Source organism: Plecotus auritus, assembly GCF_963455305.1.
Source record: "Plecotus auritus genome assembly, chromosome: 6".
Lineage (NCBI taxonomy): Eukaryota > Metazoa > Chordata > Mammalia > Chiroptera > Vespertilionidae > Plecotus > Plecotus auritus.
The window spans coordinates 176,424,448-176,439,861 of NC_137773.1; the positions used below are offsets into that span (position 1 = coordinate 176,424,448).

Genomic DNA, 15,414 nt, shown 5'->3' on the forward strand with positions numbered 1-15,414 from the left:
ACATGGGAACTTTATTGTTTAAACTTGTGGATGGAGGTCCTTTTCTCTCATTTGAAATGAAAATGAACTACTAAAGGTCATGTGACGTGTTGTGATATATTTGAAACATAAAAGCTGTTTTTTTTTTCTTTCTTCCTTGTAGCAGAGCTTTCTTTTTCTGAGTCCCTGCACATTCTTTGTCTCTGATTCTCTTTCCTTGGTGTAGGTTCCGTCCTATCTCAGTGTTCCGGGAAGCCAATGAGGATGAGAGTGGCTTCACGTGCTGTGCATTCTCAGCCCGGGAGCGGTTCCTGATGCTTGGCACCTGCACTGGGCAGCTGAAGCTCTACAATGTGTTTAGTGGACAGGAGGAGGCCAGCTATAACTGTCACAACTCGGCCATCACACACCTTGAACCTTCCAGGGTAAGGGTCCCATCCTAGGTTGTTCTCTGTCATTCTTCTAAGATGGGTTGGTGAGCTTTGGCCCCATTGGCTGGCTGGCTGCCTGTATGTGTACATAAAGTTTTATTGGAACATAGCCATGCTCACGTGTTTATGTATTGTTTGTGGCTGCTGCTGTGCTACAAAGGCAAAGTGGAATAGCTGCAGCCATGTGGCCCACAGAGCGTAAAGTATTTACCCGGCCTTTTAAGTAAAAGTTTGCCAACCCCTGTTCTAAGACCTGGAGAATATCTATTTTCCATGTATCTGTCTACGATTGATTGATAGATATAAATATATGTGTTTGTATATATCTACATATTTTAATTTGCCTCAGTTGGAAACTGAGATTACCAACTATGAACATAAAACTTTTTATGTCAGAAATCTCAAATTACTGTGAATTTTAGGAAAATAAGCATTATATGATTCCAGTGGGTCATAGTTTATTAGAACTATTTTGTGGATGGAATTATTGACACCTTTGCTATTCCTAAAAGTCAGGACTGTTAAGATGACAAGGATAATCTTCCTGATTTTAGAGTAAGGGAGGCTTACCCTTTATTGAGTTTTCTCTTTGAAAAACCTTTAAGAGTCCTAGCTAGAAAGTGTAGCAGATGTTTTTAGTTCACTGATATTTGAAGGATGAGGAATATGGCCAAATATTAATAAACGAGGAACCATTTGGTCTCTTTCCAAGTTTACCCCCTCTTACTTTAGAGCTGTTGTATTTTATATTATTAGCTCAGGAGGACTTTGTGTTATCTTAAATGCAGGTAACTTTTAGGGTGCATGTCCTTACATCCTCACACTTTCTGACCACTTCTTGGTTCCTGGGACTTTTTCTTTATAATTCAACTATATTTTTAAAACTGCATTTTAAAATGCTAATGGCAGAGAGTGAAACTCAAGTTGGGCCTCCTTCTTTCAGGACGGGTCCTTGCTGCTGACATCTGCTACTTGGAGCCAGCCTCTGTCCGCACTTTGGGGAATGAAATCAGTGTTTGATATGAAGTATGTATCTACTTGTACAACCTAGTCCCTGTGTTTATAGTTTACCTGTTTGTACCCCCTTCATCCTTTTCTTAGAGTCAGAGCCTTTGGGAAAAGAGAAATGCTGTGAGTTATTGCTAGTTTCTCTCTTCCTCATCTGTGGCTTACGTTTAATAAGATAAGATTTTATCTTTCTTAATTCCTAGATATGCTGACTAGGAATATACATTCCCATCACACAACAGACCCTTCACTGATCCAAAGTGGCAGATCATTTATTTTCTCCCATTTACATGTGACAGCTGCATTCTTTGCTGGGACACAGTTCAAAGGCACATGTGCCTTATTAGTCTTTTTGTTGTTGTTGTTGTTAATCTTCACCCGAGGATATTTCTCCATTGATTTTTAGAAAGAGTGGAAGGGCCGAAACCGGTTTGGCTCAGTGGATAGAGCGTCGGCCTGGGGACTGAAAGGTCCCGGGTTCGATTCCGGTCAAGGGCACGTACCTTGGTTGCGGGCACATCCCCAGTAGGGGGTGTGCAGGAGGCAGCTGATCGATGTTTCTCTCTCATCGATGTTTCTAGCTCTCTATCCCTCTCCTCTCTCTTCCTCTCTGTAAAAAATTAATAAAATATATTAAAAAAAAATAAAATAAAAAAAAGAAAGAGTGGAAGGGAGAGGGAGAGACAGAGAAACATTGATGTGAGAGAGACACATCGATTGGTTACCTCCTGCACCCCGTCCAGGGATGGGGAACCTGCAACCAAGGTACATGCCCTTGACCTGAATCGAACCCGGGACCCTTCAGTCTGCGGGCCGATGCTCTATCCACTGTGCTAAACCGGCTAAGGCTATTAGCAATTTCTTTAATCATGTAATTCCCGTTGATTATTTTGCATCTGCTTGGATGAAGGGAATTTTCTTTTTAACGTTGTGTCTGATGTTTTCCTCTCTGGGAGTGAGAATCTCCAGGTGAGTGTGGTTGGGCCTGAGCCTGAGGGTCACCTTTATTTTCAGTCAGTGAGGGATTATGTCCTGAGGCTACCGCCTCGTCCTCCTGTTTGTCCGCAGGCACTCCTTCACAGAAGATCACTACGTGGAGTTCAGTAAGCACTCTCAGGACCGCGTCATCGGCACAAAAGGAGACATTGCCCACGTAAGTACTGAGCCCTCTGCTTTCACCCTCGTTAGGCCTTTGTTTATACTGAGTGTTCTGGACTGAGTGTGAGGACTTAGGTCCTGGGGCAACTGGAAATTACTCAGCGGTAGTCTTTCTGGTCAGGGTCTGGAGGTGTAAGGAAGTAGTCAGTTCTGAGCTGTCCAGGTGAAATGTAAAAGGAATGAACAGGAACTTAATCTGGCAGGTTGAGAAGATGTCATTAGTACAGCAGATACGTTAACCCATTGTACGCCGTAAGCGTCTGTAGACGCAAGCTGGAGACCTTCGCCACATGCCACACGTGTCCATAAAAAAATTGTTCTTCCTAAGTGGAAGTCCTGACCAACTTTAAAATCACTTTCCGTGAGAATTTTCAGCTGAAAATACTCAAGAACACCCGAATTGTAATATATTTATAATATTCATTGCAAATTGATTTTTTAAATTAAATTCAAAATATCGTGGCGTGTGGGGATGGTTTCCGTTTTGGGTGCATGGTAGTTAACTGGTTAAAATACTAAGTTTTAGATGAAATAAAGTCCCTGCCTTTATGGGCCTCACTGGGGAGACAACAAATAAAGAAGCAAATAAGTGGTGTATCAGGTAGGTGCTGCTGAGGAACAGGAAGCAGGGTCAACGGTAGCGAGTGCTTATTAGTGTGCGGAGTGCTTGTGTTTACTCTTGGACAGCTGGTGTGCATACGTGGTGTCTTGGAGGGGGTGTGGGTGCCATGCTGGTGTGCATACGTGGTGTCTTGGAGGGGGTGTGGGTGCCATGCTGGTGTGCATACGTGGTGTCTTGGAGGGGGTGTGGGTGCCATGCAGATCCCCATGAGGCCGCAGGAGACCCCAGGGAAAGGTGCGCCCTAGAAGACCAGGGAAGACTTTTAGGAAAGGGTGGATGGATTGGGTCAGAAACTGCTGGCGAGTTCCATACGATGGGAACTGAGAGGTGACCTCTGATGTAACAACATGGAGGTCATTGTTAACTAGGTCAGGAGCTAGTTCCATGCAAGTTTCCATGGGATAGAAACCTGATCAGGTGGGTTCATGAGAGAAGAGGAGGAGAGAAGCGGATGGCACTGCGTATAGACAGGTCTTTGGAAATGTTTTGCTCAAAACAAAGCAGAGAAGTGGGTAGTAGCTTGAGGTGAGGGATATGGGGTGGTGAAGTGTTTCTCCCAAACTTTTGTGTTAAACATGTGGAAGAGTTGAAAGAATAGTACATATACCTATCACCTAGATTCATCAGTTTAATAATTAGCCATATTTCTGTGTAAATGTGTTGTTTTTCTGAATCATTTGAAAGTAAGTTGCAAACATCATGACGTTTTATTCCTGTCTTACATATACTAGTATACCCTAACAGTAAGGACGTTCTTACACAGTCTCACACTCTGTTATCAAGGTTAAGAAAATTCATAGCAATTCCCAAATGCCATCCAGTATCCATTCCATACTCACTTTTCCCGATTGTTCCTGATATGTTCGGTTTCAAATGTTTTTTTTTGTTTTTTTTGAACCAGGATCCAGCCAAGATTCACATATTGCATTTGGTTGTTATGTCTCACTAATGTTTTAAAGCCAAGAATCATTTCTCCAGTTTTCATGACATTGACTTTTGAAGAGACCAGGCTAGTTGTCTTGTCCCATGATCTGGATTTGTTTGTTTCCTTGTGGTGTCTCCTTATTTGTTTCTACATTAAAGGAGGATCTTTTTTAAAAAAAGATTGAAAATTTTATAGCATGTCTGTAAGCTGATGGGAAAGATCTGGTCTCTACGTGGGCTGCACATTGTAGACTTGGAACTTTCAGTATTTAGGGCTCAAGTATGTACATTGGGAGATTTTAAGGAGAAAAGGGTACTTCATTAATGCCTTTTCCCGAAAGTTACCCTTAAGATATTCTATGGATAATTAATTGCTGGTTAATCCATATGGAGAATCTCTCAGTTTCAATCTTAGAAACACTTTGTTTCTTGGAAGCGGGGGGAAGAAGAGGGTTTCTTTTCCCTGTTGCAGTCACACTTCTCATTGTCCTCCCTGTGAGGACTCTCCAAACCTTGAATGGGAACCAGAGCACTTAAACTTGGCTGTGATGGTTGTGGTCTTCCTGTTCCCGTTACTTTGTAATGTCAGGGCTTTTGTGACTTTGGTGGGTTTTAGAAAGCTTGGGAGAGCTATTTTATACAACTTCTCTTTGAATTGGTCAACGAATGGATTGGTCTGATTTTTCTCTTCCCATCCCTTCTTCTCTAAAGATTTATGATATTCAGACTGGCAACAAGCTGTTGACTCTGTTTAACCCAGATCTTGCCAACAACTACAAGAGGAACTGTGCCACCTTTAATCCTACAGATGATCTGGTCTTAAATGATGGCGTCCTCTGGGATGTCCGCTCTGCGCAGGCCATCCACAAGTTCGACAAGTTCAACATGAACATCAGTGGTGTTTTCCATCCGAATGGGCTGGAGGTCATCATTAACACTGAGATTGTATCCTTTATACGGCACCCGTGTCTTACTCTGCACTTATCTCTTTGTGATGGAGAAAGAATTTACTTTTTTGTCAGTACCTGTTGAAAGTATCTACTCAGGCCCCACACAGGTAACACTCGGGTGCCCCTGCTTTGGTTTGAAGTGCTAGTGCGTCTCCAGGGCACTCACGTCTGTTGGTAATTACCCAGGACTCTCCCTAGCACATTTGTGTTGTGAAAATTGACCAGATTCTTGCTTTTTGTTTTCCCAAGTATTGAAGTGACCTTTATCTATCTTCAGAAGGATTTACTTTTGCTCTATAGAAGTCAATTGCTAGGCGTAAGAGTAAAATGAAGTTCTATTGAGATGAAGGCAACTCATGTAGCTTTCATGTATGTGAGGATACTGAAGGAGATTCTTAGGGACATTATTATTATTTTTTTTTAAATATATTTTATTGATATTTTACAGAGAGGAAGGGAGAGGGATAGAGAGCTAGAAACATCGATGAGAGAGAAACATCGATCAGCTGCCTCCTGCACACCTCCCACTGGGGATGTGCCCGCAACCAAGGTACATGCCCTTGACCGGAATCGAACCCGGGACCCTTCAGTCCGCAGGCCGATGCTCTATCCACTGAGCCAAACCGGTTTCGGCAGGGACATTATTCTATAACATGCTTTTATTTTACCCTGATCTCATTGACTTTTAAAACATTAACACCATTGAGGGGGGCGGGGGAAGCAATATTTCAGAATTCCCACCAGGTTGTTAGGTAAGAAGTTTTGTATAAAAAAGTTTTTCTTAAAAAAATAAACAATAAAAGTTTTCCTTGACCCCTCCCCTCCTAGTGGGACCTTCGCACTTTCCATCTTTTACATACAGTTCCTGCTCTGGATCAGTGCCGAGTGGTGTTCAACCACACAGGGACAGTGATGTATGGAGGTAATAAACTTTTTACTTTCTTCGTTATTTTCTTTCTCCCTTCTCTCCCCCCTCACTTAGTTTGAAACTTCCTTTTTGGAAAGTGCTCTCAAATGTGAATTGGAAAGCATTGGAAAGTTCTTGTATAAAAGATAAAATGACATACAAGTGATGACAAAGGAGAAGATGAAAAATATGTTGATTTAGGGTTAGAGGCCACTGGCTTTGAAGATGCAGAAAGCGATCTCATCTGTGTATCACCATGAACTTAAAGGAAAAGCTTTGCATTTGTTGTCTTGTGATGTTCACCTTCTCCCTGCTGCCACTTGTTGGGAGCTAGACGAGAGGTGAAGGATATTGTTTGCTGTTGGTTGGGATTGACACCTGTGAGTAGGGGATGCTTTGGTTCTAATAGTGTTGCCCTCCCCTGCTCTTTCCCCCTTTCTTTCCCACCAGCTATGTTGCAGGCAGATGATGAAGATGACTTAATGGAAGAGAGGATGAAAAGCCCTTTTGGATCATCCTTCCGAACATTTAATGCAACTGACTACAAACCTATAGGTACGTGTGAAGGGCAGACCTTGATCGTTTTATTTTGATGATGTAATTTTCATTGAAAAGCAGAGGAGTTATGGAAATATATGTGATCAATTGCCTTGAATTCCTTGAGAGGAAAAGCTGATTTTCAGGTCACAGCAACAGTCCAGTCCCGAGCCTTGTCATTGTTTTCCAGCAACCATCGACGTGAAGCGGAACATCTTTGACCTGTGCACAGACACCAAGGACTGCTACCTGGCTGTCATCGAGGTAAAGGGTGCTTCCGAAGCCTGCTCTTTGGTTGGGATGTTTAGGGTCACCGCACCACAGGAATTTTGATCGATGTGAGATATGTTATAAAGTGGCTGCATTCCTGATGGGAGGTTATTGATAACCTCATTTGCTGGGGATGGGAGACCTGCAGTGTAAGAGGAATAAGAAATGCTAATATAAAACAGCGTGCAGAGTCCTGTCTTGGACTCACATGTCACCCTTTTTTTAGAGGTGTCTGCCCCTCTCACCAGAGCAAGACAGGTGTGTTCCAAGGATGGTAGTCTCTCTTGTGTTTAGATCCCTCACTAGTCCAGCCTTCTCTTCCTATTTTTCCTTCCTTCTTTGTGTCCCAGGTATCACATTTTCAGAATTTCAAGAATTTGGGGTGTTGGGCCTTGGATAGCTGCAGGGTCAGGGTGCACAGGTGCCAATCAGAGCCGAGGTGTGGGGTGTGGTAGGCCTTCTGAAAACTCACTGTGAACTGGGTGCTGTGTTTCAGAACCAAAGCAGCATGGATGCTCTCAATATGGACACAGTGTGCAGGCTGTATGAAGTGGGCAGGCAGCGCCTGGCAGAGGACGAGGACGAAGAAGAGGACCAGGTCAGTGTCTTTGAAGTTTCTTTCTCCTAATGTTTAGAGAGGCCATGCTCTTCTGCTTTTCGCTACAGGGGTTTTTAAAGAACAGCCTTTGCTACCTGTTGGCATATTCTGAAAGCCCGGCATGTGCCCTTGATCCCTGAAACTCAGAAGGAAGTAGGTTTTATTGCAGAACCTTAACCAGTACGTGATGGTCCTGTGCGTTCCACTCTGTTAGGACCAGTGTCCTGGCTGACTCACGATGTCAGTTCCATGGCACAGTCTCCTTTCAGAGTAACAGAGCAGATAGAGCTTATAGGGAAAGAGACGACTTTGATGCTTTTGGAAATTAAACATGTATGAAATGTGAGTGGATAGCATGTCCCAGGGAGTGTTAGCTTTTCCTTTCTGAGGGGATTGGCTTATGGTCATGTGCCAGGTGCTTGCCTGCACAGAGTGCCCGTATCCGTTCCAAAGAGCCTCGCAGATCTTCCCCGTTTAACACAAATGACCAGGGCTTCACTTTCTTGTTGCAGAGTTGGGTTCCTTTGTTTTTTTTCCTTCCGCTGTGGCGTTGCTTCGTTTGGTGCCTGTCTCCTCTTTAAGGGCCGAGGTGCTCTGGGTGGGGGAGGGGCCACCGCAGGACAAGAGGAAGCTTGCCTCCTGTTTGCCAGTGCTCTCCTCCAGCCTGCCCCTGCTCCGGTCAAGGCTGCTCCCTGGTGGCTGAGGCAGGAGAAGAGGAAGCGTCCTGGCATGGACAGCGAGGGTCAAGAGCAGCAGGCTCCAGAGGGCCCTAGTGAGTGGCCTTAGGCCCAGTCTATGGAGAAGCCCGCAAGCGTTCCAGCGTGGAGCCTGGGTGTGGGTGTGGCGTGCAGTGGGGTTGAGTTAGCATTGCGTCTCCGTCTCGCAGGATCTGGGCACATTTCCTACCCACTGCCGCCATTTCCTATGAGGGACATCCATTTGAAAACTGATGTCACCCTTAAGTCCTTGGTGTTTTGATTTAGAGATGTTTTAGTGGGATAGGGCAGTGGTCGGCAAACTGCGGCTCGCGAGCCACATGTGGCTCTCGAGCTGCGGTTTGCCGCTCTGTTGACTGAGTTTGCCGACCACTGGATTAGACCAATTCTATTTAAGCAAGTTTTTGTAATTCTGCTGACTCCCTGCCCTCCTAGAATCACGCAGTTGTGTTTTGCTGCATTTCTGTCTCCAGCACATTTCTCCTCACTCCTCCCGTCCTGTGTGTGCTTCACCTCATTTTAAAACCGGAGTCTTCCTGTTCACGTGTCATTTGCTATTTAAAGTGTTGTCCTCATCTGGCTCTCTGCGCGCAGGTCTTCTCCGGTGTCCCAGGTGTGACTCAGTGCGTAGGGATGCAGGCACCTGGAGCAGCACCTCGGAATTTGCCTTCCACCTCAGCACAATAAACTCAGAGCCCGACGGCCAGCTGCCACCTGGTCAGGGCCTGGCACGCAGGCCTGTGTACATGGGACAGCTATAATCTTTGGTTCTTAAGGTTGCTAGGCTGCTGGCCTTCAGGCATTTGATAAGAGCGGAGATAAGCCAGCCACTTATCAAAGCTCCTATTATACACTGGAATTTTGGTATTTGTGGTTTTAAAAATCAATTAAATCCAACTTTGATGTTGGCTTTTAGGAAAATTACAAAATCAAAGATTAGTAATTGATCATAGTTCCTAGATTTTGAAAAGCCAATACTTTTCAACCAATTATAGTTAACCTTACACTTATATTAAAAAACCAGGGGCTAATACTCTTTTTCTCCATCCATTTTGGAACCCGGGACCACTGCCTGCTGTGCTTCCCGTGTGCTCCTGCGGCCAGGAGCGGGGTGGTGGGGGCGTGTTCGTGGGTCACGCTCCTGCTGTAAGCCTGGTCAGGGACACCTGAAAGGCTGCCTTTTTTAAAAAAAGAAAGAAGTTTAAAATGGTTTAAAATGTACACGAGTTAGGTTTTTCAGTGAGAAGAGAAAAACACAAGTGTTTACAACTCTGAAATGAACTTGTAGCTTTTAAGGACAGTTAACACCAGGACAAATGTCAAAAGGAAGAAAAGCAGGAGTTTAAGTTTTACAAAATATGACATGTTGAAATATCAAGACCGTAGGCTTGGGTTTGAATTACATTTTTAGAAAAGTTATTCTTTTTTAGATTCCCATCTTGAAGCATGACCAGACGTTTATTTTTCTAAGGGATTGGTTAAATTTTTTAAGGGAATATAGGCTAAAAGCTATTTAACTCAGAGGTAATCTTGTGCTTCCTGGCTCTTCATTGGGGGCATTTCACAATTCCTGGGGAACCTTTCTAAACGCCACCCGTGTGAGCTTCATTTGTGAAGACTGGCTCTGTGGGTCCTGAATGTGGTTTTGTCAGGCGATTCTGATGCTTACACCTGAGCAGAACCACCGACTTAATTAAGTCACCTCAATTAACAAGAAATTGGGATTCTACGAAGTTGGTATCAGATAGACGGTCAGTCAGTCAGCAGTCATTGCTGTAATTCTGGAAGATTGACAGCGCATGGAGCTCCTGGAAGGGATAAGGTCGCAGAGAGCTGTAGACTGGACATGGCAGGAGGAGGGAGCTGGCTGGAGTAAGTGGATTTTATATTTTATTTATTATTGCAGGAAGTAGAATCTTTTTCCTACTGGCCAAGCTGACTGTTGATATTTGAGCAGGAGGATAAGTGACTGTTAGTAACATTTACTTGGAAACACCTGTCGTCTTGGTCAAAGCTAAGAGGCGCTGTGTCCTCTTTTGCTTGAAGGGAAACAATTGGATACTAGTGCAAAGTGGAATCTGTGGCGGAATGCAAGTGTGGACAGTTTCTCTAGCACAGAACACGGGTTACCTGTGAGTGTTCTGGATGGTGAACGTCTGCTTCGTTTGGTTCAGACCCTGGCTGCTTAGGGTGGCACTGTGACAGGTCCGTTCACGTCCTTGCAAGAACGTGAAGGGCTGAGGAGCTGATGGCCCAGCAGCTGTGTTCTCCGTTCTGTTGGGTGGAAGCTTTTGTTCCAGTGCCTCCTGATGTCACTTGGTTTGGTTGGTGCAGGACCGAGAAGAGCCAGCCCCTTTGGGGTTATTAGCCAGGAGGCTACACTACCAGTGGCAGAGGCCTCCGTAAAGCGAGTTTTCTGTTTCTTTGGATAGGGCTGCATGACCGGTAATGCCTTCATGGAGTAAGTAGTCATCCTCGTCTGGTGTCTTGGGGGCCATGTACATGCCGGTCACTGCCTCACTCACTGATGAGTCTGCTGGCCCTGAAGCCTGTGCTAACCGCGGTGACGGCTCTCTGTACTGGCAGTTCCCCCGTCCTTAGGGAAGTGGGGCAAGCTCCCCGGCCAGGCCTGTTTCCTCCTCACGGACCTAATGCTCTCTTACCAGGAGGAGGAGGAGCAGGAGGAGGAGGATGACGATGAAGATGACGATGACACCGATGATCTCGATGACCTTGACACTGACCAACTGCTGGAGGCGGAGTTGGAGGAGGATGACAACAATGAGAACGCAGGGGAGGACGGGGACAATGACTTCTCTCCCTCTGACGAGGAGCTGGCCAACCTTCTGGAGGAGGGAGAGGACGGGGAGGATGAAGACTCTGATGCAGACGAGGAAGTGGAACTGATCCTGGGGGACAGTAAGTCCAGGACGACCGTGGGGCTGAGCCTGGGCCTCCAGGGGAAGATGCCTTCCCTGTGCCGGCCCCGCCCAGTGTGGAAGCCACACCAGGAGTTCTGTGCTCCTTACCTGTCCATTCCACCCTCTGGCCCCTGAGGAAAAGCAGTTTTCCCATCTCTGACCCTCTGCTCTCCCATCAGACTATGTAACCAAACAGCTGTTCTCTCTCATCTTTAAAACGGAGGCTGGCAAATGATTTCTGTAAAGGCGGGACAGTAAATGTTTTACTTTGTGGGCCACATGGTCTCTGCTGCAGCTTCTCAACTCTTCTGTTGTGTGAAAGCAGCCAGACACGCGGGGTCATGGTCCTGGCTGTCTAGGGGTGAGCCCAGAACAGAAGGCCTGAATACAGTTCTTCCCAGGGCCCAGCTGGCGCCTGCTGGACCGCTCGCTCCTTCCTCAAGCCTCTTGTGGGCTTTTCTGTCTGCTTTTGCCCTAAAGACCAGGGGGCACAGGTTTCTTTGTGTTTTTTTTTTTTTTTAATCTCCCCGCCCCGCCCCCCCCCCCCCCCCCCGGCCTATTCCAAGTTAGAAAAACTCCCTATTGCCAGCAATTTCCCATCAGGAAGGCTTCTGAAGTCAGACTGTCCCTGACTGTATACTAAGGAGTCTTGAACCAGCTGACTGTTCTCAGGGTCTGCCAGCCCCGCAGCTCACGAGTGTTTCCAGAGGACACGGCAGGCAGCGTCTCTGAGGTGTCACTGCTTGCCTGACGGCGTAATCCCTGCAACAGCCAGCCACTTCCGTGTGGCTAACCTGGCCAGTCTTCCCACAGCCAGGGCATTACACCCAGCACAGCCACTAGCCACGTGGCCATGGACACTGATGCATCGTTCTAAAAACTCAGTTCCTCATTCCCATGTCCACACTGCAAGTGGCAGGAGCCTCGTGTAGCTGCCCTTGAAGGGCACAGATCCAGAACGTGGACTTCACTGTGGATAGTGTATTGTGCTGGCCTGGGCCCAACGGATGCCAAGTGTCTTTATAGCAGATGTTTGGATTTTTATAACCAGGAGCAGGAGAGAGAGATCTGAGACATGCTTCTGGCCCTCAAGATTGAAGGCAACTGGCTGAGGGAAGATTTCTTTCTCACCATCCTCTGTGGGGCTGGGAGGGAGTGCCGTCTGCTGTTTACCAGCTTCCATTTTTCCATGCTGGGGGTTAAGGTGATTCAGTGAAGGAAGCTTGCTTTGTCCCTAGCCATGGTCAGAGAGCCAGGTAAGAGGGACTAAGGGGCAAGGGACAGTACTGATACTATCAGGGCAAGTTTTACCGAACCTTTCTGTCATCTGAATAGTGACACGTAGGCCCCAGTTCCATTTCCCTCCAACTACAAGCAGTAAGGTAGGCTAAGGAGCAGGGGTGTGGTGCCCCCCCATGAGCCTCACTAATGCTCCTTCTTAATTGGAATATAAAGCCACAGAGCTTTGGCCTGTGGATTTACTGCCTCCTCTGCTTTTCCTGTTCAGTGCAGGAAACCTTTCTTTCCTAGCCCCCAACAATCTGGAAAGCCTTAGCTCTGTCAGCAGTGAGGACGTCACTTTAACTTGGTGGGAAGATCTGTGACGGAGAAATGCCCTAACAGATGGCAACTCGAGGCCGCTTTAGCTGGGGCTGGAGAGCCGAGGCGGTGACCGTGAGGTGGCACCTGCAGCGCGGGCGCCCTTGCTCGGTTGTACACCCACAGCTGCTCGCACGGCAGAGAACACTCTGGGCCCTCGGTTTGCTGGCCATTCGCCTCACACCGACCTCAGAGCAGCAGCTTCGTCGTTTGGGGCCTGTGGAGCCTTTCAGGGTCTGACAGAAGCCATCAAGCCTAGAGAACCACACCTTGAGCCCCTCCCAACCCTGCAGAGGCCTGGGCCCCAGAACCCGAACTCCTTAACTAAGGTCTCTGTTCCAGTCAGTTCTGCCCCCTCCCCGCCCCCGCCCCCACCCCAAGGCCTGTATGTTATAGAGCAATAGGCTAAATAGTGCCAACATGTTTCCCATCTACACGGCCTTTGCCTCAGGGCCTTTCCGAAGGCGAGGGCCTGACCAGGGTCTCTGAGCTCTTAGAGGCGCTAAAAGGCTGAGGTTGGCAGAGGGCGGGTCCTGACCCCTGAGCACCAAGCCCTGAAGGTTCTCTCAGACCCTGCACCTGACACTCACGTGCTTCAGGGCTGTGCCGTGATCCTTCTCCGGGGCTCAGTCCTGGGCCAGGCGCAGGCGTTCGGGCTGGAGGGCAGGTTCCGGGAGCGGGTCTGGCAATGGTGGCTCATAGCGGGGGCACTTGGGATAAGCGGGCCTACCCTTCCCCGCTGCACTTCCTCCCGAGTCCTGGCAGCAAGGAGGCCGAGGAGGCCGTGTGATCAGCTGTGTGAGCTGTTAGGTCTGTGATGATACATGCTGTGCCTTTTCGGCCCAGGAACACTGGTTTTTCCGGCCACCTCTTCGGCTTCTTCTCAGGACTTCCTTGAGTCACGGCCATGCTTTTCTTGATTTTACTTGATCCACTTCCGCTTCCTTCCTAAAGGAGATTGTAGGGAATGAAGGTTTGGGGACACGCTTCCTCAGCTGTTCTGAGTCGATTCAGTCTCTGGGCCCAGTAGCCGTCCTCTCCTGTGGGAACTTCAGGGCCCGTGGGCATTTGGGCGGCTACAGGGCAGGGTCTGCCCACTCCTGGGAGCCCTTGTTAAAAAACATTCACAGCTGTGAGTCATCAAAATGGGCCTTAGGCCTCCCCCTTACCTTCTTCACTCAGCAAACCAACCAGAGTCGTGAGGAGTTAGCTACTAGGCTTCTCTCCGACTGTGGCCAGCCGGACACAGCTCCAGGGCATCCCAGCTCGGCCCTGCCTCCAGGCCCTGCCACTGCTGCAGCAGGCTGCCCGCCTTAGGGAGTCTGCCCCCTGCAGATTACATTGTGGAACTGCAGGGGACAGAATCCCAGGTTGACAATCTCTGCCTTGAGCTCTTTTGGGAAGAGGGACTAAGGCGTTAAAGGGAAATCTCCTTGCTTGGGCTCAGGTAGGCCTGTGCCCAGCCCTGAAGGACTCCAAAGGCCCAAGGGCTGTGGGGCTCCCTCTGCTCCCCTCAGCCCCGCCCCTTTTCAAAGCATCATGGGTAGAAGCTTGAGGGGGTTTGGCTGTCCCTTAAGGGTCTGTAAGGCAGGAAGCTGCTAGGACTCAGAGGACACCACATTCAGGCCCTCTGAAAGGTGAGAGAGCAGGAGGTCCCGGGTGACTGGCCAAGACGTGAATTCTCCAGAGCCTGCTCCAAGGGGTGGGTTGGTGCCTTTCCCTCTTTCTGGAAAGGTCATTGGTTCCAGACAAATGTATGCCGCTCAGGCGCTTCCTCCTGAAAGCTCCTAGAAGCCCAGTAGTGACCTGCCTCTCCCTCTGCTTACCTTGCAGCCGACAGCTCTGACAACTCTGACCTGGAAGATGACATCATCTTATCTCTGAATGAGTGAGGAGCACCACCACGCGGAAGACTCTTGGCAGGCGAGAACCTAAGTCAAATGAATCCACAACACCTTCCCCCTCCTCCCAGGGCTGTCCGTAGGGAACCGCCTGGCCTGCACTCAGAGGACTGTGGCCAGAGAGTCCCCTGGGCCCCGAGGACCCGTCCAAAGCTAACAGCCACCAAGACACCAGGGGTCAGGCCCTCGTCTGTCCCTTCTCCTCGGATGGACATACCTTTCCTCAAGGGAAAAACGTGTTTCTGGGGTCATTTCACAATATATTTTCTTTGTATAATGTTCTTTACTTAAAGAACAAGAAATAGTTTTTTATAAAACTTAAAAAAGAAAAAAAAAAGCCAAGCATTTATAATTGAGGGTATGAACTCGTGTGCACCAGGTCCTTGTCCCACTGCATTTTCTGCGGAAGAAAATGGCGCCTAAAGATCCACGCGGAGGCATTTTTACATACGTATTTAAGTGAAAGGAAAATCGTGGTTTCTTAAACTGATGAGGATGAAGACTATTTTATTATAAATATAATATATGGTTTTTAACCCGTTTGGTCGCCTCACAAGCTGTCAGGCTGACGTGCTCTCCTCTGGGCCGGGGCGGGAGGAAGGCTGTGTGGATGCCGGTTTGTGGAGCTGAGGGAACTTAGGATGTGAGTTCACTCCCTCTAGTTTTCTTTGTCCTTCAGTTTTTCAAAATCTTTTTTTCTCTTTCCTTTCTCCCCAATGTGGAAATTACAAATCAAAGGCCTTTTTCTTTAATGTAAAGTGTATTTATTTAAAAAAAACACAAAATAAACTACGAGCCTGTCTTTGCCACGGCCTTGCCCTGTCCTTACCAAAGCGGGTCTGTCCCTTTCCTTGCAGCTCTAGCCAGCAGGAGAGGAGCCGCCTTCCGAGAGG

The 15,414-nt window shown here is 47.6% G+C and overlaps 1 protein-coding gene across 3 annotated transcripts in view; it reads left to right on the forward strand.

Moving 5' to 3' along the window:
* DCAF1 (DDB1 and CUL4 associated factor 1) overlaps positions 1-15,350 on the forward strand; it is a 55,000-nt gene extending 39,650 nt beyond the window's left edge. Inside the window, exons 15-24 of one of the 3 annotated variants that reach the window (XR_013960784.1) lie at positions 206-404; positions 1,354-1,436; positions 2,487-2,571; positions 4,883-5,067; positions 5,901-5,994; positions 6,430-6,534; positions 6,707-6,780; positions 7,283-7,384; positions 10,767-11,019; positions 14,454-15,328. Coding sequence is in view for 2 of the 3 variants with exons in the window: in XM_080671820.1 (XP_080527946.1) it covers positions 206-404; positions 1,354-1,436; positions 2,487-2,571; positions 4,834-5,067; positions 5,901-5,994; positions 6,430-6,534; positions 6,707-6,780; positions 7,283-7,384; positions 10,767-11,156 (1,366 nt within the window). In the remaining variant the exon portion in view is untranslated. Of the gene's footprint in view, positions 1-205; positions 405-1,353; positions 1,437-2,486; positions 2,572-4,833; positions 5,068-5,900; positions 5,995-6,429; positions 6,535-6,706; positions 6,781-7,282; positions 7,385-10,766; positions 11,315-14,453 lie in introns of those variants that run through there. The other 2 variants (XM_080671821.1, XM_080671820.1) reach the window with 2 other exon arrangements.
* The last annotated feature ends 64 nt before the right edge of the window (positions 15,351-15,414 follow it).